General features: G+C 41.3%; 2 protein-coding genes across 2 annotated transcripts; one reads left to right on the plus strand and one right to left on the minus strand.

The window, feature by feature from the left end:
• Positions 1-4,180: 4,180 nt before the first annotated feature.
• Positions 4,181-13,934, minus strand: DNASE2B (deoxyribonuclease 2 beta). The gene is made up of 6 exons (XM_009984916.2): positions 13,801-13,934; positions 10,087-10,264; positions 8,722-8,803; positions 7,514-7,675; positions 5,775-5,972; positions 4,181-5,230 (listed from the first exon to the last, which is right to left on the minus strand). Exons 1-6 carry the CDS (start codon positions 13,911-13,913, stop codon positions 4,875-4,877), a joined length of 1,089 nt encoding a protein of 362 aa, XP_009983218.1. The 5' UTR covers positions 13,914-13,934; the 3' UTR covers positions 4,181-4,874.
• Positions 13,935-15,266: 1,332 nt separating this feature from the next.
• Positions 15,267-22,893, plus strand: LOC104378013 (uricase). The gene is made up of 8 exons (XM_086617743.1): positions 15,267-15,505; positions 15,880-16,153; positions 16,914-17,030; positions 17,151-17,229; positions 20,504-20,690; positions 21,146-21,269; positions 21,684-21,767; positions 22,756-22,893. The coding sequence occupies exons 1-8, from the start codon at positions 15,267-15,269 to the stop codon at positions 22,891-22,893; spliced, it is 1,242 nt and encodes a 413-aa protein (XP_086473869.1).
• The last annotated feature ends 3,747 nt before the right edge of the window (positions 22,894-26,640 follow it).

Below are 26,640 nucleotides of genomic sequence, written 5' to 3' on the forward strand. Positions count from 1 at the left end.
CAATGGGCCTGCATTAAAAAAATATATTATGAGCTAGCTCCTGTCTGAGGCCAAGATCTGAAAGTACTACAACTGATTTCTGAGTTCATATGCAGCTTCTTTTACTGCATTCATGTCAAGTTCATAAGGATTATGAGAAAATTCAGATTAGGCCTTTAATCTGGTATCTCCAATCTAAATAGAAAAATGTCAGATATGGCTAAGCTACGCAGGGTATCAGGGTATCTAGAATACACTGATATCGATATCTTAGCTTGAAATTTCAGATTAGGCTCTCTGCCTTGTACTACGAAGAATTTATTCCCTGCTACAAGTTGTTGGGTTTTTTTCTACACACTTTGCCCAACATTAATTTCTATTCATCTCCATTCTAATGTTTAAATTCCTGCCTTTTTAAGAAATCTCTTGTGAAATAAGAGAGTTGCATCATATTCTTGCATCACATTCTGAGCACAGTTAGGCTTTGGCTTACATCGAGCTTTCAGAAGACACTGGCAGCACTACTTTGTTTCCTGAACATTTTACCTAGGGCATAGGCAGCTTGTAGGTTCTGAAGCAATTACTATACTAAGTGCCCAATGATGTATCTTTCCCAGAAGTTGAAAATACAGGTATAAAGGAGTTCCACACAATAATTTATGGGCGTTAACATATGGGTGGAAATTTCTCTGAGGATAATTATGTGACTGTGCTAATAACGCCAAGGATACTTTGATACATTAAAACAAATTCTCACAATGATGTTCTTGAGCATTTCATTATTGTCAGGAGTGTATATATTTAAACAGAAAAGAGGGATGAGAGAGGCCCATATGTCTTCGCAAAAATAACCCTCTCCCTTCACACTGCAGGCAAGCTGAGGAAGCCTTGTTTGGCACAGGCTCTTTAGATATGTTTGCTGGAAACTTCCTGTTTTGAGAGTAGAAAACTGCACAGAGCATGCTGAGAGGGGAGCAGCATGCGTGGTTTCCAAGGAGAGCTGAAAGAGCAGACATTACTGACAGCAAAATGATCAAAACCTCCTGGGCTTTGCAGGACTTCTGTACTTTTTAAAAGTGCAATCTAGCACACTGACAAGCAGGCTTTGCTGTTGTTCAGAAATATACCTGCAAACTGCCATGACAAGTCCAAGTGCCAGGCTAAGTTAGCATGCCTTGGAGAAGGGAAGGTTCCCAGATTATTCAGAGAATATCTCCCAAAGCTTCCCTTGCATTGCGGAAGACAGCTAGTATGGAGCCCCAAGTACCCTGGAGAAATTCTCCAAGACATTGCTCATCACTCCCATCATGAGGGCTCAGTATATTTTCACATATTGTCAACACCAGAAGCAATCGCACCATAAGGGCTGCCCAGTGAAGTGGGCTCAGACTGCAATGCCTGTGTCTGTTTTCCAGTATTGTAATTGCCTAGCTGGAATTAAATTTCACACAGTTTAAGTTTTTATGCCTTCAAATATTTTTTTCAGCTTTTCTCCTAGTGAGGCTAACGTCTAATCCTTTGACTTCTTGCATTAAATCTGTGCAAAATTGTACTCTTCCAACACAGCAAATCACTACAATCCTCAATTACTGGTGTTATAGAAGCATCCACGGGGATACAGGGGTTTATAGAAAAATCATCAGTGGTTTTTTTTTTTTTTGAGCAGTGACAGGGAGACAGAGTTGTGCCCTTGTTCTGGGATGGTAGTGGCTGTGTGAGGGTAGGAGACATACTGGTGGGTGAGCAAGTGGCAGGTGTGTATTTCGAGAGGCTGTATTTGCATTTCCTGCCCCTTGTGAGCTTGTCAGGTGTGCTGGGACCGAGTCTCAGCTTGTAGAAATGATTACAAGGCAATTTATACCAAACAACAATCCCTACTGTTGTGTTTGTTACAAACTTGGCTGCAGTACAGTAATGTTTAGTAGATTAATAATGGTTGCTTTTGACCTCTCCTACTCCCTCGGCAAACAATTTTCATGTATAATAAATGTTCCCATTTAGTCTAACTAGAACAGAGCCCAGGGGTCAGAATAGCCATACCTGCATGCGATGAGAAGAAACTCTGGGTTTCCAGATGAGAGACCAGCTTTCTCCCCTTCCATGCCAGAGTCCGAGACTTCTGCCCTTCTGCAGGAGCAGCTTTGCTGGGCAGGTCCCCCTGAAACTGCAGAGGGAGCAGTGCCAGATGTCCCCTTCCTCAGGAGACAGTCTGTCCAGTCCACAGGGTCACAGTGGGCAGCAAAGGCAGCACAGAGTCACTGGGACAGGCAGGTATTTGTTGAGCATTTGGCATTTTGAAAAAGAACAGCACATTTTTAAATCAAAACCTCTGTGAATATACATATAAAATTTGCAAAAATAAATACTTCACACCAACGATTGATCACAGTGCATGCTGTGAGGGCATATGAGGTTGAGTAAGTGGCAGACGGTCTTGCGTTTGTACAGAAAGCCTGAAAGTTACAAACCCTTTAAAAATCTTTACGGTTTATCTTGTTATCAGTCTCTTTCAGGAAACAAACTGTCTGCCTGTGTTTCATCATGTGTGTAGTAGAAATACTAAGATATGCAAATATGGAATTTACACAATGAAAGCAAAACTGAATTAAAACTGTTTACAGTCAAAAAATGAGTGAACCAGAACTGCAGCCTTTTTATTGCTACACCACTGAAATGAGTATGTGTACAACCCAGCTATTTAGGTGCTTGTAATGTTGTATGGTACAACTGTTTCTCTCCATCTTCCCACTGCTTTTTATGCCTCTTCAGTAACGACTAAAATGGAGGCTAATAATCTTGGGTATAATGAAAGAGGAATGTTGTAAGTAGTCTTGTGAAGCTTTATGACAGCTATCAATTGATCAAATAATTAAGAATAACAATTAGCTCTTAAAGTCAAGCGGTGGAGAGTTGACTTTTAGCCTGGGGAGCCGGGCTGTGGCAACACTGTTGTGACAGCTGGTGGATGGAGACTCTGCTATTGAATTCCATGGCCCAAATGATACGGCTGAGAGCCTACCATAAGAAATACAGGTTGTGTCATAGGTCAGGTGCCCTCTGATGCACCGCAGTGAAGCTCACTAGCCGTGTCTCCAGTGAAGAATTTCTCGCTGTTCTTGTACACTGAAGTCATGTGTATGTAAAGTTGTGGGCAAGATGTAAGTGTTCAGACAGGTTAGTTAGGTTAGTGTCTGCCATGAAAAGGTGGACAAGAGAAATTAATCTTATCTTGGCTTATCTGATAATGCTCTGCCATCCCACTGCTCAGTGTTGTGTGTCCTGGGCAATTTTCACTGCCGCAAATAGGTGTTGACCACAGCTCGTAAAACAATGAAAAGTAGATATGTAAAACAATTTGACAAGCATCAGAGAGAAAACATTATCAAGCAAATTATTTATCAAATGTTATTTGGTCATAAACAGGGAAAAGAAAAAGTCCTGTTTTGTGCAGAACTATCTAAACTATATCTACATTATCTTCACTGAGTCATGAGACTAAATATAAAAATCTATTCCTGGACAATTCTCCTTATTAAGCAGGCTACACACATCATTTTTATTTCTTCAAGAAGCATGCACAAGTGTTTTCTGAAATTAATTTGTTTGGTATGTTGCATACTTTGTGATTTGGTTGGTTTTTCAGGGTGAAAAGGGAAGGAAATCTTCGACAACTTCTTGTGGTTGTGGGGCATTTCTTTATACCTACTTTTAAGACACTGTTGTGGAGAATCAGTGGTATGGACTATGAACACAGCAAAACAGAAATATTATCAGGACAGCCAACTCTTCAGACTGGAGTTTATATTAGCAACTTAGGCAAAAAAAAAATCTAGAGAGATATAACCCTATAAATATATTTAGGAACATATTAAAGACAGATAACACTTTTGAAATCTGAGCCCAAGAGCGTATCAAGATTTTGCAATTTAGCTGTGCCTTTATAGCAAGCCCATGCAAACTTCAAATCCTAAGCCTGAGACTGGAGGTATTGAAAATTAACAGCCATGTTTGTTGTAGTGTGAAAATGTAGGTAAATAACACCTTCCCTCAAATATTTTCTTCTCTTTTCTGTTTATTTTTTTTTCCTAATTGTCTCCATTTTTCCTATGGCAGCTATAAAACATTGTAACCAACCACTAATAACTATAAAGATGGAAGAGGGAGACTGTAAACAGATCGTTTTTGCTCTTAATTTATTTTGTTTATTCATAGTTTGGACATGTTTATTTGTTTCTAAGATTGCTGTACATGAATAAAAGCACTAGAAATACTCCCAAGCCATTGGTTACAAATGATTTGAAGCTCATTTCTTCTCTAAAAATTAATCATGCAAAAATGAAGCCTTCCTGTCCACAGACCTACTTGTCTTCCTGTCTGTATCCAGTTATGTCAGCTCTTTAAGAGATTCGGCCCAAATTGAGCGGAAATGCTGTGATCAATCTGAACAGCACTTGGAACACGGGGAAATTTTGAAGCATTTTGGGGTATTTTTCTCATGCTAACCACCCAGCCCCAACAACCTAGCTAATGAGACAGATATCTGTTGTTCCTCCCATCCCATGTCCAGCATCACTCATAAGATCCCCTGGGGACACCTGTGCACAGTCGCTCGCAGCGACGTGCTTTGGTGCAGCCTCGTGCAGCAGTGTCTCGGCCAAGAGCCACGGAGCGAGAGGAGCATGGCTCAGCACACACACAGCCTGCTGGTCCCGCACCCAGAGGAAAACAGCCATAATTTACCTGCAAACCACCTGCTTTTACAGCTAATGAGGTGAAGGTGTAGCACCTCTGGCGACTCACAGGGCCAATTTTCAGAGTGAAGATATAGTTTAGGGGAGACGTCTCCTATGCTTTCTGTGTAATGAGGGGCTGTGCTGTGTGAGATTAAAAGTTTGTTATATCAATGTGGAAGCATCAGCGCAACTTTCGTAGTGGATTATCAAATGCCTGAAGGCATTGTAGATGTGTCTGTTCTGTGTACAGATGAACCCACCACTTCTCCAAGCTTGCTCAGCAGCGCGGTTTAAGTCTCCAATGCAGGTCCACTGATCTTTGTATTCCCTTGAAACAGCCCATTTGGAATGATCGTTAATGGAATAAAAGGTGGAATTCAATGGTGTCCCTATTAGGTTTATGTTGTAGACGTGGTAGTCAAGAGAGCAATTTGAGGGAAGTTTTTGGCCGGAATGCTGCCAGGATTCAGCCAACAAATCGGTCTTCAGTTCCTGAGCCACCCAGGCCACATAGATATCTGTGGAATAACACAGGGTGTGAGAAATTAGACTTTCATGTTCGTTGGTTTAGGGGGGATCTGAAAAGCATCACCTAAACTGGGCTCGTTTTGTTCCAATGCATAAAGTGAGGCAGAAGAGATTTTGCCTCCTCTCCTCATTTTGACTTTTGTTTGAGAAATTCATTTCTACTTTTCCTCTTTCTCCTGGAAAAACTCTTACAGTCGGCAGGAAAAAAAGGAAAGGAAAAAAAATTTCATGCCTTCTTCATAACAAAAAAAAGTAGATGATTCAATACCATTTTTGTTCTTCGTTGTTACTGTTGAATTGCAGGAAATAAATTCTCTGAAATCCCATTATTGAACATTTTCAGAAGGTGTTTGAAGGACCAGACAGTTTTTTGTTTTGTGGGTCTGAGAGAATATTATGCCTACCCTCTGTTACATTTATTTCTGAAGCTGAACTTCTTTTTTCCCCTCAAAAAAAATAATAATCGTGAAAGAATATATTAGTCCTTTATTACTTGCTTGAGAACGTGTGATAGATAGCAACAGGTTCTCTTACCATCTATGAAAAAGTGTGACTTTGCAAAGTGGAGAAAAGTTTCTCCGCGAGCTGACTGCAGTTTGGAAAGGTGGCGCAAAGGGACCGGGGGCAGCCTGGACCCTGCACAGAGCTTCTGCAGATTTGGGAGATCAGCTTGGAAGATGTTGGGGATGGAACAGCTGTAGATTCCCGGATTATAACTCAGCATCTGTTGGTCTGAGAAAAACTCGAAGAAATGAACACATGCAGAATTAAAACTGGTTAAAGCGAAGCAATCAAGAGAGTAAAGTTCTGTCTTGGAAAGGAAACCTAAATCCTTGCTAATCTTCACAGCCTATTCCTGGAGGAATTCAGTGTTGAAGTATCTTATTTTAGCAACCAAAGACATGTTTAATTGCTTTGTATTCAGACTGGGCCTGCAGCACACAGACTGGCTGGGAGAGTATGCTTGGGTTTTTCCACTTACATCTCATTATTCTTAGCAGAACTGTTAACCACTGGTCTCAGTCCACTGCCACTTCCACCCATGCTCATCTTCAAGCCTCTAAGCAGTCACACAGGGCTCAGATGGCATGTGTAAATACAAGCCTGTCTGTATTTACAGGCTTGTAAATACTACTTGGAAACTACTACAGGAGTAGTTTCCAGTCAGTTACAGTTGCCAAGCCAAATGCAAACAGAAGAGCTGCCAAAGGGTCTAGTTTGGTCTTAGGGAGAACATAGCTTGACTTTCAGTGTCTGGATTGAATTTGCAGAACTTTTTTGTAGAGCGTGCAGTTTAACTGTAGAAGTCCTTGCCGCAAATATCGTAAAGAGCAAGAGAACAAATGGGCTCATCAGATGAGTTCACAGACGACCAGTTCATCAGGAACTTTCCAGTCTTTCCCACCCAGGAAATCCCTGAACCACAGGTTACCAGAAGCTAGGAGAATGGAGCAGGAAAAGCATTAGTGTATGCATCTCATTTTCTTGTCCTCTTTCCCTAAACACATGCATAGATGTGCTTCCACAAACAGGAACTTGGTTTAGATAGCTCTGGGTGTGGCCAACCTGGCCATTTGCACAGCGTGTGTGTTTCGTTAATATCTTTTGAGATTTGTAACTGAGAAAGGAGTGGAAAACAGTGTGAAAAACATTAAGGAGCATACCAATATGACTTCTTGTAACACCTTTGACAGTCTCTTTTCAGGATTTCAGTACTAGACATCACTGTCAGATTGTCTTGAATCTTACGGGTATAGGTTGGTTGGGTTTTTTTTATTTTTAGTATTGGCATTTTTTGTGGCAAAAAGTACTGGGGGAAATTCTGGGTGATATTTATTCCATACTTCGTATTTCTGATGTGTTAAAGCTACTACTCCAGCTTAAGCAGTGGTTGCCTTACATTTTAAGGACTGCAGACAATTGCAACTGAATGAGCTATTACTGTTAAAAATAATTAATCATCCTATTTGATATTTCCGAAGCATTTTGTACACATGGACTGATTTTACTCTTGATATGCACTCGTGACTGTTATTATCTCAATATTCCCCAGGGGAGATGGAGACAGAGTGGAAGAGTGAATTTCCCACATTCACACAGGAAATCGTTGGATAAATATAAATGAAGCTAGGAACAGGGACTTCAGGTCCCACTTGGTTTCTCAATCTGACAATGAAGGACAAGAACAAGCAATTTTTGAGGTGAAACCTCAAGGAAAGCAGACAGAGAGGTGCGGTGGGGCAAAGGCTTTCTTAGGGAGAAGCTTTTCATACCTATTTCTGTGAACTGGTCATATTTGAAGGTTATACAGATGGCTGTCTGTCCATAGGACTCCCCAGTAGCTGGATATTCATAACCATCCTCAGGCACGGGAGGGAACAGTGGCACACTGTGAATCACCCAGAAGCCTTGTGATTTGTCCGAGAGCAGAAATCCTGGGGAAAAAAAAAAAAAGTTATTGCAAATGAATTAAGGGGGGGAAAGCACTGAGACGATAGAGCTGTGTTCTACTTTGGATTTGCTGCTGCAGACACCACACTTAAATGTGTTAATATCTACAGTAAACTGGCTCTAGAGTAGATTGATGGGTTATAGGAGACACTAATATTGTATTAAAATTGCATTAATTCTCCCCTGCATAGCCTAACTCTAAATGTCATCATGTTTCTTTTGAAAAAAAATCTTTTCAAACCTTTTTTCTTTCTCTGCTCAAATTTTGTCTTCAAAAAGTCTGGTGATTTAGTGGCTCTAACCTTCTCTCCATTGCTTATTTTCCTTCCCTTCAAATATTCACTGCATAAGGGGAAACAGACTCTGCCAACATCGTGTCTTCTTCCCCAGAGCAATTTCTCCTCCGTGGGGAAGCAGCAGGGAGCTGGGCTATGCTTCCCCCTGCAGCAGGGTGCTCTGGGGAGGAGCACAGCTCCTGAGCTGTCCCCATTGCAGCCTGGCAATACAGACCTGCAAAATATCTTCATCCCAGAGCCAGGCTGGTCAAACCCCATCTGCTTCCTCAAGGGAACATTTAGACCTCCACTGAAGTTTATGCTTATTTAAAGTCTTGCGTTATTCTAACTGCCTGCTTCAGCACTTCCATGATATTGGCAGCAGTTCCTTGCCCCAGAGAGAGAGAGAGTTTGGACAAGTCTATGTTTAGAACACCTCTCCCTTTACATCTTTTATTGCTGTTGCCATTAGGCTCAGGACAATGTAGTGTGTACTCACTGAAAGGAGCTACATGGGTTTCAACTCTTGAAAACAAAGGGTCCATAAGCCCTAAGAATTCTTCAACACAGCACAGGCATAGCAAAACCAAAACAGAAGCTGTAGCATAGATAACTATGCAGCAAACCACGCATCTTGCAAATCATTCTCCAGTTTTGCTTTAGGCAGGAATTTTAGATGTGCAGATAGGTAGATGAGTAGATGTTATCCACAACTGTAGAAAAGAGAAAATAGTAGCTTGGGACTCTCCCTGTACCTTTGGTATGTCCTCTTTTCCACCCATCAGAGTCTGATTCAGGGACCTCATCGTTGTATATTGCATATGCAACGCTGTTCCTCTGCAGGAAAATACACATTTTTGAAACAAGACATTCAGTGAAAGGAAGGCATTTGAGCGAACATCTAGTGCTGGAAACAGGAGAAAGAATTCAGGACTTCTCTGTCTGAGCATCATGAACTTCATCCTTCTCCCAATTCAGCTGATAGATTCTCCACAGAAGTTACAGCAAAATAAACCTGAAGACTCAGCATTAAGATCACAGTTAACATAAAGTGGAAGTTCTCTCAATCACTGCAGTAGCCCTTCCTCAAGAGGTCGAATATGCTCACTATGACAATTTACATGGGTTTATTGCACACTCACTTGCAAAGAAGTTCCACTCTCTTTTTTTTGTCCCTCTCATTTAGCAACCAGATCTGGTGAAATATTTGGTGAGGAAAAACAGACATGATAAATGCTCTTACGAAAGACAAGCAATTAATGCTTGGGGTTTTTTTTTGTAAAATATTTGCATATGGCCGTATCTTATTCCTCCTGAATAGAGAACTTTCAAAGGAGTTGTTTTCCCTCCTGATGTACTTTAAGCTGTAAACAGTTTATTACAATTACAGCAAGACCTGGAGTAGGACAGCTGACTGGATTGCCAATATTTGACTGACTTCTGTGAATCTCTTTTACATATAAGTTAATGACCGCCTATCACTAACCCACAGCAGAAATGCAAAGACACACCCAGACTCCCAAGAATACTATTTATATGGTAAAAAAATAACTATAGACAGATCTTGTGGTATTTTATAATTGCTTCACACAAATATAAATGAGATGTCTGACTTGGAGCAGGGAGGAAGGCCTAACAAACAAGCGTATCACTGCTGAGGCAGTCACAGTGATTTCAAGGGGAAAAGCAAAAACCAGATTTGGTTTGAGACAGAACGTGAAACACATGCACATGGGAGGGCTTCGGATGAGTGTTTGTAGTAGTCAACACAGGCTCTGGTCTGAGTTCACAGCCAGTTCACAGCTTCAGATGTTGCTCAACATGAATTGCAGAGAAGAAGCCAAAGGAACTATGTACCAACGCTCATTTTTTGGATGGGCAATACTTTAAGTGTTGGAAAGGCTTGACTAGAAATGAGAAGTTCGAAGATAATTTCTAATTGTAGCCAAAACTGCAAACAATCTGCCCAGCTGTTAAGACACTCCCCTTAAAGTGTTTTAGTAGATCCAGTCGGTCAGGTCCAGCCATAACTCTACATGGCTATTTTGGCTGGTTTAATTTCATTTGCATGTAATATCCAAGTAAGCATACTAACAAAATGGTAATTAAATGTCACTTGCCTCAGATTCATATGTTTCATACAGCTGCTTCAGTGTTTGTCCCAGAGCACCCTGTGTCATGTTGATGAGGTATTTCCCAAGCTGCCACTCTGAAGCCAGGGCGTCCATGTACATGTATTCCAGCCCCAGCACAGGAATCTCTCCTTTGGCATGTTTCGGCAACTTGTAAAGAGCAAACCTGAAACAGTGGAGAGAATTGTTTCTTTACAACCATCCCTTTTGAACATGTAAATCAGTAACTCCTTCTCACCTGAGGATTAAAGAGAAGGGTGGCTCCAGGGATGCCTATGCTGAAGGGGGACCAGCGCTGGCAGCGCACGGTGTGGAAATATCAGCCTCGAGCAGGTGACCCAGCACAGGGACTACGAGCAGTGTGGCAGCACAGTACTTGCTGCAGACAAATTTGTTCTGCTTCTTAGCAAGCAAGGGAGGCTGATTTGGCACCAGACTCCTGTTGGTACCCCAAGAGAGTCTGAGGTAGCCCTGATCTAGAGCCCCACTTAGGCATCGAGAACCTCAGGTCCCAAACTTAGTATGACATTCTCATGGTCAACCTGGACACCTCTTACTAATACGTATTTTATATTATATAAATATAACTTTATATGAAATATATAAAATTATGTATTAAAATTATTAAAATGCATAATGATATTTTTATACTTATTTAAACTGCAAAGTAAGTATAAAGCCATGTGATAATGTTGTTCCAATCCTACTTTTCCTAACTCTGCTGGACTGTTGCAGACCAGATATTTGCAAACCATTAGCCAGAAACACAATCTTTTGAAACTTGTAGAGTACTCAATGTTGTCAGTAAATGGCTCAGTTTATATTAATGTCCCTGACGAAGTAAATAGGTTTTCCCAGTGCACAAGTCCATGGGATGAATTGCAATGTAATTAATTGAGCCACTTTCTTTGAGCACTGTACTTGAGTAATTTGTTATTTCTGTCAATAGTAAGAACTGAGTGGCATTATTTTCAATCCTATACTATTTACCAACAATGCAGCCTGACTGTGCTTAACCCTTCCAGTATATGAGGAGTGAGCCTTGCCAGTTGATTTACAGCCTCATGTTGGTCAAAAAAATTATCTCTGAAAGCAGGTAAGAAGTGGCAGGAAAGCATTTTGCCAGAGGAACACTTAATCTGTGGGAAACATACATGTATAGACAGAAGAGAAACACACACCACTGATGATCCTGGTAATCCACCTGCATTGCCACTGGCTGAGCAATGTTCCTTAAATATCTCAGGAGAAATTGTTGCTTATCATAGAGAAGGAAGTGATTTATACAGCAAGGCTGGGGAGAGCTGTCCATGCACGAGGTGTCACAACAATGTCTTTATGTGAAATGAAAATTTGGAAAGGAGAGGAATAGCAGTAGTTACAGTACTACAAGCTGAACCAAGAATTAGCATATGAAACCTTTCCAAACTGCTTTGAAATGTATTGGAAGATTTATGGTCTCAGGAAGTTCACAGCCTTGCATCTGACAAACACATGTGGCAGGTATGCTTACAGAAATGCTAGTAGTTGAGCTATCAGCAAGTTGCTTGCCAATTCCCAGTGGTTACATGTTTTGGCCCTTTCCAGAAAGCCAGCTAAGTGTATTAGCAATTAAAGTTGTATAAAAGTCTTCACTGCTATTTGTGCACAGGAGGTTTCTCAAGAGCTCAGGCATTTGTGGGAGCAGACTGGAAGTTATTTTCCTGAGAACTAAGGAAAAGCAAATTCTCTTATACCTGATTAGCATTGTCACATTGTTTGCTTGTGACTGAGCAAAAACTTACTACAAATAATCCACATCTTTACTTCTTCCCCTGCTGCCTGAAAAAAACCAACCAAACAATGTTCATTCATGGCTTCAGTCCTTCACTCAACACTTCTCAAAAAGCAGAGTTTTGGCTTTTATTTACATGAAAAGCTGCCCACAGAATACAGTGAGGTTGGATGAATAAAGGAAAGAGTTTCAATCCTCCTTAGAGAGCTGATCCTATGGCCATTCGCTCTGGTAGCCCCTGCACAACGTACAGTGAAGACGGCAGGATGAGCTCCCAAGTGGAATGAAAACACAGGAGGGATTTTTGCCAGCCCAGGCACTGCTTGTGGGTAGGAACTGCAGGCACGGCTGGGGAGCACAGATGGGATCAGGTCAGATAAAGCAAGTGATTCCTCCAGTTTAGTGGCAAATGAAAGGGCACGTGAATGCTAATAATGAGTAATTATAGAATATTGCAGGATGAAACCACTGAAATGTAAGAACTCACATAAAGCTCTTGCTAACTGAATATAAAACCTGCAATGCTGTGTTTGTTTGAAAGGGCATCAACATTTTTTGGTTAAGAGGAAGTTTTTCTCAGCAGTTTCAGTTCTGCTTTTCCTATCAGCTTCATAGCAACCAAATCCAGAATCAGGCAAAAGCTGACTATTTCTTGTCAATAAACTAGGATGACCCCTGAAGATAGGCAAGTTTCTCTTTCATTTGATCATGGCACACTGGAAAGGAAAACAACCATGTCCTCTCTGCTCAATTTGGCAGAAGAGAACACGGTGTGCAGAACAGCCCACTTCCGTCTGGAACGGTTCTCACGTTGCTGTTGTTCACACGTGTGGCAGCACAGGTGAATTACTCCTAGTCACAGCTTGCGAAGGATTTCTCAGAGAATTTAGAGACAAAACTTGTATTCATTTAAGAAATGGATGGTAAATGGTGGGGTTTTTTTGTTTAGTTTGGGGTTTTGTTTGCTTGTTTGAGGTTTGATCTGGTGGGGTTTTAGCTTTGGCACAGGCTCATTCTGTAAGGAATAATTGCAGTTTGCAGATCAATGAAATTTCTTATAACTTTAAGTTGTTGGGTAGCTGCACTAAGAGTCTGATTCCTGAAAAAAATCACATTATCCAGAAGGGCTGTGGCAAGGGTGACAAGTCACAGGGATGGATCAGATTCTCATTTGTTTGATGCTACACCAATAGAGAGCAAAGCCAGCTTTACACCCCTGCTTGAGCAGGCTGCCTGCGGTGCGAGGAGCCCCTGCCCTCCCTGCAGCTGGCTCTGTGTGCAAGGGAAGGGATGTGCAAGAATGGCACCTACTTCTTTACTTATCTTGTACCCAAACTAATCATTGTTCTGTGAGAAAGACACTTTCCTTTTAAATCAGTTGGTACCAATCTCTGAAAGGCTTCTGTGCTCTTTTTTAAAAGCCCTCGTTTCATTTTTTAAACCTGGGTTGGATATTATGTCATTATACTTTGCGTCTTTCATCTTCAAAGCGCGCTAATCCAATTAATCATTTAATACCCAAAGCTGGGCTCACTGCTGGCAGCGGTACCCGCTGTAACACGCTGGCAGGGAGCAACCCCTGCTCCTCGGTCGGAAGGCGCTGACGGTGCTTTCCCTCGCTGCCGCCTCCGCCCCGCGCCTCTCCCGCATCCTTCCCGGGGCGGCTTGGCCTCCGCTCCCCTCGGGGACAAGTCCCACCACACTGCTTTTCGGGTTCGAGCGGTTGGTTCAGTGAAATGAAATCAAAATTCAGTATCTTACTTTTCCTAGTTTTTCCAAATGCAAAATTCAGCTACTATTCACAGGGAAACAGGACTAAACCCGTGATTGCTATGCATTACTTCTCAGTGATCCGCCTACTTCACACGGTTTAATCTCAAATGTTATTTACTCACCCAGCGTTTCTCCCCTGCGCGGTATTTACTTACCAATCGACTGTCTCCCCATCTTCGTTCCTGCAGGAAATCTCAGCTGCCCACAGGGACACGGAGGAGAGAAGCAGTAGCAAAGCAGGGTGACACCATGCAGATCCTGCAGGCATTTTAGTTTCCCAGCTGCACAGGGCGAGCACTGAGCAGGCTCTAAAAGGAGAAGTTGTGTTGCATTAACCATCAGCTCCTGCTGCACGAGGCAGTACGCACACCGCGGGCGGCTGCCGGGCCAGCAGAGCCAGCCGGGGAAGTTTGGCTTCCGCCGCGGGGATGGCCGTCAGCAACAGGGCCAGGACTCTCTGGAGCCACTGGAAACAGCTCAGGATTTCTTTGAGCAACAAAATGGCAAAATGACAGTTGTCAAGTTATGGTTTTGAGAAAACTTACCTTAGTATTTTAGAAGGTAGTGTTTTGACTATTTAAAATATTGAAGGTATTCCACTTTAAAAAAAAAAAAAAGATGCAGATACCAAAACCCTTTTCGTTTTCTTTTTAGTGCTGCACGACTAAAGTACGAATTTTTTTACAACTATCTGAAAAAAAACCTCAGTGTTCACGGAAGCAAAACAAAATCATTTCCACTTCACTACTCCACCCAGCCCTTGTGGCAAGCACAACCTTTGCACCGTTCCTGTAAAGAGGGTTTCAGGTGAAGCACTGAGCCCTGCCGGTTCTGGCTCCGGCAGTGGGCAACTCCATTTGTCTGTGGGGATTGAGCCTTTGGGGATTGACAGCCGGAGAAAACGCTCTGATCTCTGAGCCACAGTAATATACTTACAATTAGTTGGGGTTTTTTTTAATTATCTTTTAAGTGCATTGGCATTTCTCTCAGGAACAAACATGCCTGAATCGAGCAATTTTACAACTGATAATCTTTTAGCAACTCACACATAAAAAGCTTTAATTTATATTTTGGTGTGTAAAATATTCTTTTTCCCTCTTCATTATGCTTACATTAAAAGGTGCTGATTTATATTAAAAGACGTTGATACCAAGTATGGGATATTGAAGCCTCAGGGCAACAAGCTCTGGATACTTTAGCATAACAGAAATACCTTTGCAGTTTTTTGTCTCCTTTCTAGTATAGCCTCTCCAACACTGTAATAGATATGTAAAGTGGGTGTGTTTGACAGAAGCAGGATAAAACTGAAGAGGGCTTAGCACAAACAAAACCATCCATCCCAGAAATCTAGGGTTTTGGAGGTGTGGATCAAGACCTGGAATTTGCTGCTCAGGCTAGCTTCTGATCCCTTTTGTGGGAGATCAGAACTGTAACACAGTTGTGTGGAAATGCTTTCAAACAGTCCAGCTTTGCCTGTCTTTTCTTCCTGCTCTCGGGAATCGCAATGTGCACAGAGCAGGTAGTAAAACACAGAACATGCCAAGAACATGACAGCTGTTTCCATTTTCCATTGGGGACTTCTGCCTGCTTAGAAAGCAGCCTTCCTGCCGCTCGGGGAAGAATGGCTTTGATACTCACTGCTTCCACTCGGCCTCGGAGCAGCAAGTCCCCGCGCTCCTGTGCACGTGACGGGGACAGCCCTGGGGACACAGAGTGCCCGCTGGACTCTGCCTGCCAATGGAGTCTCTGCCATGCAGGATGCCAGCCGCATTTTGCCAGCTCCTGTGTGGGAAGGGAGAGGGCTCAGCTCATCGCACAGGTGGAGCCTGCCAGCGGTTGTGAGAGCTGGGAGCCAGATGAGTAGGAGGTGGTGAAAGTCTGTTCTTGGTGCCTGGGAAAATGGGGAGTTGTACCTAGAGAGGTGCAGCCCAGGCTGGCAGAGCCAGCCCCAGTGGAGCGACTGGGGAGGGCGCAGGTGTGAATACTGCCTGCCCTCCCCATGGCTGCGTCTGCAGAGACTGAATGCACTGGGACACCCTGGGTTCAGAAAGAGATGATGGAGGGGAGACTCTGTGAAGGTCTATGTAGTCAGGACTAACCCAAACATGATGAACGAGAGAGAGGAGTTCACTATTACTCATGTTATATGATCTGCCCCCCTAAAATGTTAAAATTCTGTCACAGCTGCTACTAATGTAGTAATATCTTCCTAAAGCATTTTTCCTTCCCCTGAGCATAACTCAGGCTTCCACTAAGTTCCTTTACAACTGTCACATATTTTCTCCGCAGATCAAGGATGCAGAAATCCTCAACTGCGAATATGGCAAGAACACAATTAAGTTCCTTCGCCTTCATAGAGAAGGGAAGAACAACTTCATTAAAGAAGTGGAAGTGTGCACGCATGTCCGGCTGACTTCTTCTCAGGAGTATCTGGATGGAAACAACTCTCTTGTGATACCTACGGACACCATGAAGAATATTGTCCTTGTGCTGGCCAAAAAAAATGGGGTATTTTTTATTTTTTAACTAGCTTTGCTGTTTCTTATGACTTCATTTGGAAGTGTTTGTTCTACTTTTTATTTTCGAAACATGTCAAAAAAATCTCTCCCTCCAACAGCATGTTAGATCGGCACTAAGGTCATCTTCAGTGATTTGGGAGAGAATTTTTACCTCCTCCAGTGGACTTACCCTTAGTTTTTGAAAGCCTTTTTTTCTCACAGAGCTAGCAGTATGTACAGTAGATTTGTCATACAAGATCCATGTTTTTTTAATTCAATAGCACATAGTTCTACATTATTCCTATATACACTTTTAAACAGAAGGTCTCAAAATATGTGAGGCTCCTCTTAATTCTGTTAACTGTGCTCTTACCTCCCTCTATTGCGTCTATCGTAACGACAATCTGTAGTGCAAATTCTGCCTCAGTAATGAAATCACATCTTTAGCCTGTAAAGCTTGATCAGAGTATCGCTATGATTATTTCAGCATTATATCCTCAAAGTGTAAGGCTTCTGTAGCAGTTTCAGTCCAAGGACTGCAGCTTGCTATACCACAGAATGGGAGATTTTTGATGTAATTCTGTAGCTGCTATTTGCAGCATATGCTGCAAGCTGATCAAACAACTAGGCACAGTGCACAAACCCAGAATTGAAAGAAATCTGTATTTTTTAACAATATTGATCCTTCCCAAATATTCACAACAATTAGAACAACCCACTTTTGTACATGAGGTAATTGCTTCTTTCTAATATTACTGCTTGTGTCTTAGATCCCAAGTTTAGAACAATTTGCTATAGATATCTGCAAACACTTCATGACAACATTTTCCCAAGTGGCGTACGTCAAAGCCTACGTTCAAGAAGCACCATGGCAACGTGTACATGAGGTATCTAAAATACTAACACATTCAGTTTGTTTATGCTGGGGCCATTTGTCACTCTCTTAGTTTCTGTTTTCAAGATGTTATTTGCTGCACTTTTACTTACGTGTCTGCTCTAAATTGCAGAATGGCGTTCCCCATGTCCACTCGTTCATATATGTTGCTGATGGGATCCGTTTTTGTGAAGCTGAGCAGTGCCGAAATGGTGAGAAAATAATTTGCAACTTCCCCTACTTCTCTGTAAATATTTCTGCTGATGAGAGATGAAGATGGCTTTAGAGATAGCAAAAGGTGTTCCAGGGCTTACAGCACAGCCCAACTTCTCCAGATGTCTAAACCAAAGAATACTTTCATGGTCTAATTTTGTACTCCTTGATCTCTGAGACATGGCTGAAGAACTAATGTAGCTCAAATTTGTATGTATATCCTAAAGATACAGTAGTTACAACAGCACATAGAACAGAACTGCTATATACTTTCACAGGATTTAATAGCCTTCTGAGAACGGTCTGCTTACTTTTTTACATTATACTGTGTTCTGCAGGTTCACTATTATCATTACTCTATAGAGAATGTACCATGCAATCACACTGCTGCAGGCCAATTGCCTAGTTTGCAGTTATTTTCAAAACCCTGTCAGCGTGTCTTGGTTTTATTTCTAAGAAAGATGCAATTTCACTGCTGCAAGCCAGGCTGTCTTGAACATCATGAGCACTCAGGTCTACATTCAAACAATTTTTCACATGAAAATACTTCAGAGCATGTTTACTATTTTTGCATACCATGTGTAAACAAACCATCATTTGGCTTCACTAAGAGTTTTGTGATACTTAAAAGACATAGGCTTTCAAGCTTACCTGTCTATCCATAAATTGGCATTCCAAAGGGAGTGTAAAAATTATCTCTTCTTGTTGTGACTCACAACAAGAGTGCTAGTGCAATCTCACTGTGTTGGCATTTCATTTAATCTGTCTCTCAGGCTACTGGGAACTGAGCTGAGACCACTACGTTGTTTCATGTAGTGGGTTTAGAGGTTTTAGGCATTAGTTCAGTATCAATCTATTACTGTCCCAATGTAACTTAGAACTATTTCCCATCCTGCCCTCTCTCCCTATTTTCCTAGCATGTCAGAGTTAGGACCAGTGGCAAGACTGGTTTCACTTGCAGACAGGACACAAGTCCTGAAAGGCTCATTTGAGTATTGTCCCTGTGTTCCTGCTGAAAGAAAAGAGAGAGCCTGTACAAGTCTCTACTGCCTCTTAGACTAATCTTTTTTAATGTTCCTAGTAATGTCAACTATTACCGTATTTTTGGCAGCCTCAATAGTATGGACTTCAGTTTCTGGAAAGTGTTAAGAAAGAAACCTGAATAAAAAAGAAAAGAAAGAAAAAGAGTCTATGCTTTCTTGGAAAGCTGCTGTTGTTAATGTACAGGTTGAATCTAAATTTTTCATCACCTTGAAAATTCAGCATGAAATGCTGCAATTTCAGGTTCTACACAAACAAAAGGCCTTTAAGGATTACTGAAGAAACTGTCTTTCCCACTTAGTCTTCCCTTCATGTAGCCCTTTTGCTGTTTCTTTAGGATTCCCTGCCTAGGTGAACAATAAGCAAAGAGATTTTCAAATCCCTTTTATTTTTCTCATAAGAGAACCTTCTCTATCTTTAGCATCCTCCTATGTACCCATCAGCCAGACAAAGAAATTTATTTCTCAGTTAAAATATCCTATATTTTAACACTTTTTTCATCATTAAAAGAAACCTAGTGAGGCTAAATAGAATTATAGGCTTATTGTTTGCCATTATATTGACTGATACAAGGCTCAAACTCTTTTGGAAACTGAAAACATCATAAATAACTTAATAGAGTCAACATTTGACAACTGAGAAGACAGCACAAAACATGTTGAAAGCACAAGACATACTGAAAGCACAGCACGGGACGTTCACCTCAGAAACTTTGCATAGGTGTTATATTTTTCAGTATGAGTTTCAGGTTCATTGCTACAGTCAGCCAGCCAGCATTTCAGTAAATCACTCATCATGGGGAGCTTTTTCAAACAAGGCTGTGCATTTGAATATGGGATAAATCTATCTCCGGGTTCACTGATAGTATCTGCACTACATTAATACCTGTGTATCACAATCTTACACTCAAGTAATGAATTCCTCAAGATCTGAACAAACACCAGAATATCCTGTCCAAGGGCAGACTCTTCTTTAGATTTTTTTAAAGCTTTAATAAATAAGAGGAGGATGTAGCCAAAATTATAGATACAACTCTTTGGACCCACTCAAAACCAATAATGAATGTAAATAAGAGAACAAATAGATGAAATGCAGTTTTGATCATTTCCAGTGACAGAGCAGTTTAAAAAAAAACAACAAACCTCTAAACAATCATGTCATTTGGAAATATCCATCACAGTGGAATTATTTCCAGTGTAAATTCCTGCGAAGACACAGTTTGAAGACCAAGTCTGTCAGTCTTCCCAGTCAAAGGCAGGAGGATTACCATGCACCAGACGTATTTGAGGATTAAATTTGAACTAGCTTGTGTGAGCATTAAGAGCAGCACAGAAACAGCAGCTTGGGCTTCAGCCACTGTCTACCTGTACAGGATCTGGATAAGCCTGTGTGCCACAAAGTTTCTCTTTTCTGAATCTGCTCTTTTGGCAGCTTTGGTCAGTGAAATTTTCAGTTATCAGTTTCATGTGCTCTAAACAGCTAAAACATTTCAAGCGGTCAGTCACCACCTAAAAGGTTTGTTAGGAGAAAAAGTTCGGGACGCAACGGTTTGGTCTTTAGAAAATGATAATCCACCCATGCAACAGTGATCTACAACAGCAAATTTTATAAATAGTGGCTAAGAACAAAAACACTGTCAGTTTGAACCTGTGGGTGGCATCTGTACCAGTGCCAGCTCCTGCTAATTAGCTGAACTGCAGGGATTTGCATTGGCTCCTTGCCCTCTCATTCTTATGGATGCAAAACTCACAACAGGGTGGGTATGTGAAGTGAATTTTTGACTGAGAAACTTGTACAGAGAGTTTCTATACTCATCTTTGTTAGAAAAAGCTCACCTCACCTCTTCTGCACCCCACAGCACTAGTAGCCTATTTCATTTCCCTTTAGAGCAATTAGTAGTCCCTGAACTGACATCAGTGAGAGCCAACCCAATGCATGTCCCAGCTCCAAGAAAGTCAGATAAAGAGTGTCCTTGGCTCTCCTTGACTGCAGGTCACTTGATGGGCTTCTCTGTTTTCTAGATTGAGCTTTGATTTCAGTAGTTTCTGTCTTGTTTCTTACCTTTCTGCTAACATCAGTGTGCAGAAAATAATTTTTGAAAGTAGCTAGGCTTGCAACAGAAGCACGAGTGAGTCCTGGAGAGGACTTGCTTCATGTGCAAGTACACACCCAGCGGTTTCGTCTTCTCTGTCTGCAAAGAAGCTCATACTGTCTCATATTTTTGGATCACAGGTCCTCTGGTTCTTTTTGCTGGAATTAAAGATCTGAAACTTATGAAGACAACACAGTCTGGATTTGAAGGCTTCTATAAGAATGAACACACCACACTTTCTGAAACGAAAGACAGGATTCTATGTGGAGACTTCTTATGCAAATGGTCATATGGCGAATGCAGAGATTTTGACTTCGATTGCTTATGGTATACGTCAAATCAAATAATATTTATTACCTAATCTAGGATCCCAAAGTCCCTCTATACAATATAGCAGGTGTAAGTGCCAGATCTGCAGTTGCTGCGCACCAGCCACTCTCACAGATCTCAGTGGCGGGACTAAGCATTTGTTAGGAGGGGCAAGAGGCATGCCTTAGGGGTAGTCCTCTCTCTGATGGTGCATCAATGGACAGCATGTAGGAGAACAAACTAACAACTAATTTGTTAAATACTTTTAGCAAAACACCTATTTGTGAATTATAGGGAGGGGTGTAAGTGTAGGAATTTGGAGCTGACAGGACAAAGAAATTGTTCTTTTATGAAATCTCAAGTGCTATGTATTTGTCAGAAAAGACAGAGAAAAAAAACAACACAGTAAAACATTATGGATCTAGACAGAGACAGCTGATACAAGGTTTTGTAAGAACCTATGTTACCTCTAGGAACCAAATCCGTGAATGCATCCTTGAAGCCTTTTCTGGGCCACCCAACTCCGGGGAGTATTCACCCTCTTACCAGAAGACTATCAACCGTATCCAGATGCTAGTCCTTTCCAAAACGTCACAGGTATCTTCTTTCCTCCTGTCAATGTTTTACTTAAACAATAGTGAATGTTAATCGAACCACTGAGAAGACCAAAATGAGCCTCTTATTTCCTCTGACAGTTCTAAGACTGGAAACTGTTTGGTGGTACAGCTAGATGGTCTGAAAAAAAATAAACGCACTGAGAAGTTCATATGCTGCTCCCTGGCTGTGAACATAATAGGGGAGAATATCACTCAGAACTTGGCAGGACTCAAGTAAAAGTGAAAGAGGTGCTACAACGTTGTCTACGTGTTCAGTAGATTGCATTTTATCAACTGTACATATAGGGGGGATGAGGGGTTTCATTCCTTTTGTTTAGAGGGAGTGAAACGACTGCGAGGCTGTTGGCTGAGAAGGTGCCCTAATTCATTGTCTCATCTGTTTTCACGGTTTCAGGTACAGGTCATAGAAGTCATCTTGAACAACATACCTTATAATGTTGTAGATATGAAGAATCTACACTTGAACAATGACAAAGAAGTAAGTAAATGCTCCAAACACAGCTTGCCAGGGCTCTTTAGAAATACTCGGCCTTAAAGCATAGCAGCAGTTCTGCATAGAACAGGGTTAAAGAGAGCAAACTTTCTCACCCAGCCCTAGTGAAAGCACCTTACCTCTAAAAGAGATTTACACTGATAACAGAAGAAGGATAATTGCCTTCTTGTATTGTTGATAAAAGCTAAAGCAGCACAGTGGAACGCTTTGGCAATCAAAGGGATCTGTAACAGAGACTAACTCTGAAAAATCATTCTTGTTTTCTCCACTGAATTTGACCTTTAGTGATAATGTCAACCTGTGCAGTTTTAATCAAGCAGAATGTGTCATGGCATCCTTTCACATAGCCAGGTAGCGCGAGAAGCTAGCCCACTATGGCTCTTCTTTCTGCTCCGTTGGCAGCACCACCGAGGCCAGGCAGCATCCTTGGTGCAGCGGGGTTACAAGTAGGTTAGCTAGGCCATAGGCTAACTCTAGGTTACAGAAGACCAGCACTCTAAGGGAACAGTCAAGGGATGTTTCTGCAGCCATTAGGAGTCAAAGCAGATTGGTCCACCAGTGGACAAGGTACAAGTCTAGGATCAGGCAGAGGATGAGATATATTTGCTCCTCCCTCCACAGCTGCTCTAGCTGACAGCCAGGTCCAGCTGAAAGTCTGTTATGCCATCCTCATGTGACAGAGAGAAACTGGGTTATTCCATTTTGCATCGTCTGTAGTCTGTTTATACTCTAGTCTCCCTCCCCTAAGTCTTCTAATTCTGCTGCCATCCTATCCTATCCTTGCTCTTTCAGGTGGGAATTATAGATCCATTTTCACTTGAGATAACAGCAAAATCTACTATTGATATTCATAAGAGAAGAGAAGGGCTTGGGTGTGATTTAGAGAGGAGGTGAATAGCTGCACTTTCTGCTGTGACAGTGCTAGCACATCCCTGTCTCAGAAATGACCTCTGTTTGTGCTCATTCTCCTCAGCTTCTGGTTCCAGTGGAAACTCCCTATGCCACCTGTGCTTGCACACTTGGCAGGAAGACATTCCTAGAAGCACAAGGCCGCATGCTAAGAGATGAGAGGCAAAGTCAGTTTGGATGGGCAGCTGCCCAGGGAAACTAAACCTCTTAGCTACACTCAGATCTTCCTGATAAACTTCCAGTACGGCTTTCCTATCAATGTATACTCCTTATTGGCCTCTTCCATTGTTGACTACTTTTTCCTCTATGAACTCCTGACGTTGGGATTTCTGAAGGACCCTCCGGAATTCAGAAATCAAAGTCTGTCCCTGAATCTCAGTGTGATTTGCAGATCAAAATCCCCTACACTCTCTTGAAAATCTCAGCTGGAAACATTATAGTCAATTGATTTTTAAATCAGCTATTTCCAGACCTCTTAATGAAACAATGAATTCGATAATGTCTGTAACATGCTTTTGACATGTAAAATCAGCAGCTCTGTATATTTTATTTATTAATGTTCTTTGAGTAAAATGAATATACAGGCATGAGACCAGATGTTTCACTGACATAACCTGTCATGACCCCTTGATGCCACATTGATCTACAGAGCTGAGGTTCTGACCCAGTAACTGAACAAGGAATCAGTCAGTGAAGGAAATGAAAAAAGGGGGAAAAAATGTATCTATTCATCTCCTTTGCAGTGTGATTAGTTACAGCCATTCACTAAATTTTCTACCTGCTACTGCTAGTCATCAGATTATATAGTTATATAATTACTTTTATATTAATCACTGTGTTGGCTATTTGGGCTATCTCTGTAAGTTTAATAGTTTTCTTTAGTCTAATAATCTCATCACTACTTCTGTGCAGGCAGGACCCAATCTAAGTAACCCTATTACTTTTGGGAGGGGCAGGGAGAAAGACAGACAGACAATGCACATCTTACTTTAGTTACCCCAGGTGGTAGCTTTGAATTTTGAGATAAATCTATAGAGCCAACAATTCTTATCTCTCAAACTGTGCCTACCACATTTGCGACAGAAATCCTCTCAACTTCTGACAACTACTGCTCTCATTCTCTCCGGGTGTCATTTTCACAGACTCCATGTGACAGAGTGCAAATCCAATGGGAAGTGCCCAGAGGTACTTCTGAAAACTGCAATTTGGTTGCCTTTGTGCCTTCCCAATTTAGGCAGATCTGCAGCATTCCTCCAGGTACAATCATTAAATTCATAGGCACCCAAAATAAGGAATATGTCCTGCACCGTGTGACATTTTAAGGTGCTTTGCAAGATAGCGACTTTCCTTGCTGAGCGGGATATAATAGAGACAAAGGGAAGACACTGTTCAGAAGCCTGACATATCTCCTGAAAAACAACAGGACAAATGGCACCACAGAGTCAATCTGACCCAGATACGCTGTTTTTTGGTCACTAGCCAATTCTGAAAGTTTTATTTACAACACACTTAGCCGTTGCCGGGGACATTCTTTCTTACCTTGTTAGATTGTGTTGTATTGTACTTGTGGGCTTATGTCTTGCTATTTCTGCTATTTGTAGGTGCTTGTAATTTATTAATGTATCTTTTAAGCACAAATAAAGCGCAACATCAAAAAAACAAACTAGAATTTGACTGTTTACCAAACCAGAAATAAAACCATTTACTACATATCTATAAATGCAAACACTGTAAGTAAAAGAAACATGTTTTAGTTCAGCCAATTTTACCTCAAAAAGCGACCAGTCTTGTTCCAAATGACAGTTCACTACCAATTGTTAAAAACAGATCAAAAAGGAACATGAACATTTCAGTATTTACCTCTTTCTAAACAAGGCAGATCTTCACAACCCACTTCCTTTCTACCTTATGAGAAATGCATTGCATTAGGCGGAAGGTTTCCTATTGTTACTACTTGTTCTTCATTTGCGGGCTTGTAAGGTAGTAGTGGACTAACCTTCATGGCAGAAAGAGGACACACAGCAGCAATCAGTTGTTTATTTAGACCTTGCTGGCAACAAGCACACATGTACGCTCATGTAATGTGGTTTCTACAAACCTCCACAGACATGCAGACATTCTGCAAGTCTTTAAAGGCATCTCAGCACAGTTCCATCCAGCACTGCAAACCTGAGTCACTTATGTGGGCGGACCGCTTCTAAAGAAAGTACTTAGGCAATCGGAAAAAGCCCAAATTTTCCACATGGCAATTAGATTCAGATAACAATGGCATAAATGAGGGAGTTGGGGCTGTTTAGCCTGGAGAAGAGGAGGCTGAGGGGAGACCTGATTATGGCCTACAAATCCTTGAGAAGGGATGGTGGGGAGGTGGGGGAAGGGCTCTTTACATTAGTGATGGGTGATAGGACAAGAGGAAATGGGTATAAGCTTAGTCAGGGGAGATTCAGGTTGGATGTTAGAAAGAATTTCTTCTCTGAAAGGGTTGTCAGCCACTGGAATAGGCTGCCCAGGGAGGTGGTTGAGTCCCCATCCCTGGATGTGTTTAAGAAAAGGGTGGATGAACTACTTAAGGATATGGTTTAATGGGAGATTAGGGATGGTTGGACTGGATGATCTCTAAGGTCTTTTCCAACCTGAAAATAGAATTTCATAGAAATCTATGAAATCATTTTTGAAAATGGGACTTAGCCAGACTTACTTGGGCCTGAAACCTGACCAAGTTCCCATTGGTTCCATTAGATTCGGTCTCCACAATGGACTTGCATTACTTTAATTGAGAGAGATCATCTTTTTTCAGTTCCTGTCCTGAGGAGCTATTCAAGTTGCTTACTGTGTTTTACTCAGAGGCTGATGAAATCACACTTGATGAAAATAAGCAGCAGCTAGCAGATCATAAAATTGCCATTTAAAATACGTCTCCTTGCTGATAACATGGACATTGCTGATCCTGGGCTATATCCTAGTAGTTTATAGGGCCTGGATTCTCCTACCAAGAAACAGGGTATTTCAAGTTCACAAACATCTTACTACCATTTTAGCATCTGATTCCTTCATGTCCTGTTTCTGTTAAATTCTGATAGCTGCCCAGGACAGTCCAACCACAATCCTCCTCAGCTGCTGATCACACTCCACATGCGATCAATATCACATAAATAAAATGCACTAGCTAAACTAACTCATTAGCCAATATCTAAAACAGAGATGAAATGTCACCTTCAGGGTCAGTACAAGAGATCTGCCTACACTGGCTGTATTATTCAATATATATTCAGGCTCCCTGCTTTCCAACACCCATTTCAACCTGTCAGTTTTTATTAACTATTATAGCTACTTTTTTTCTTCTTTAAAATTGTCTTTTTGTTTGGGTTTTTTTTTTGGTTTGTTTGTTTGGGTTTTTTTAACCTTGCTTTTATCAGGAGTACAGAACCCTGATTCTAAGTTTAACTGAGCTGACTTAAAGTGACCAAAAAAAAACCCTTTCTGGCTAGAAATCTCAATGTAAATACTTTTGAAGTTAGAATCCCACTATTTGTGTATACACAACAGTCAACCATCTTCTTCCTGGAAAGCACACAGCTGTATCTAGAGAGGAAATCTATTAACTGTCTCCAGTTACAGGATCAAAACCATCAATTTGCATCTCAGCTATAATTAGGATATAAAACGCTTTGTGATTCTGAGATTAAACCTTACCATTCATAGCAAGCTGAGAAGGAAAAGACACACACATGTACCTGAGTGCATGCACACACAGCTGGTCCCATATGTATATGTATACATATATATATTTAAAAATACATATAAATGGCACTTACTAGATCAGCTAGCATATGACTGATCTATTGCAATCAAATAAGAAACAACATGAGCTGGGGTTAGTTGTTACATAATTTTATTACAGACTTGCAAATGCTCAGCTGCATTGAGTTGAAGCCTGCCATGTTCCCTT

Source organism: Tauraco erythrolophus, chromosome 10 (assembly GCF_009769465.1).
Source record: "Tauraco erythrolophus isolate bTauEry1 chromosome 10, bTauEry1.pri, whole genome shotgun sequence".
Lineage (NCBI taxonomy): Eukaryota > Metazoa > Chordata > Aves > Musophagiformes > Musophagidae > Tauraco > Tauraco erythrolophus.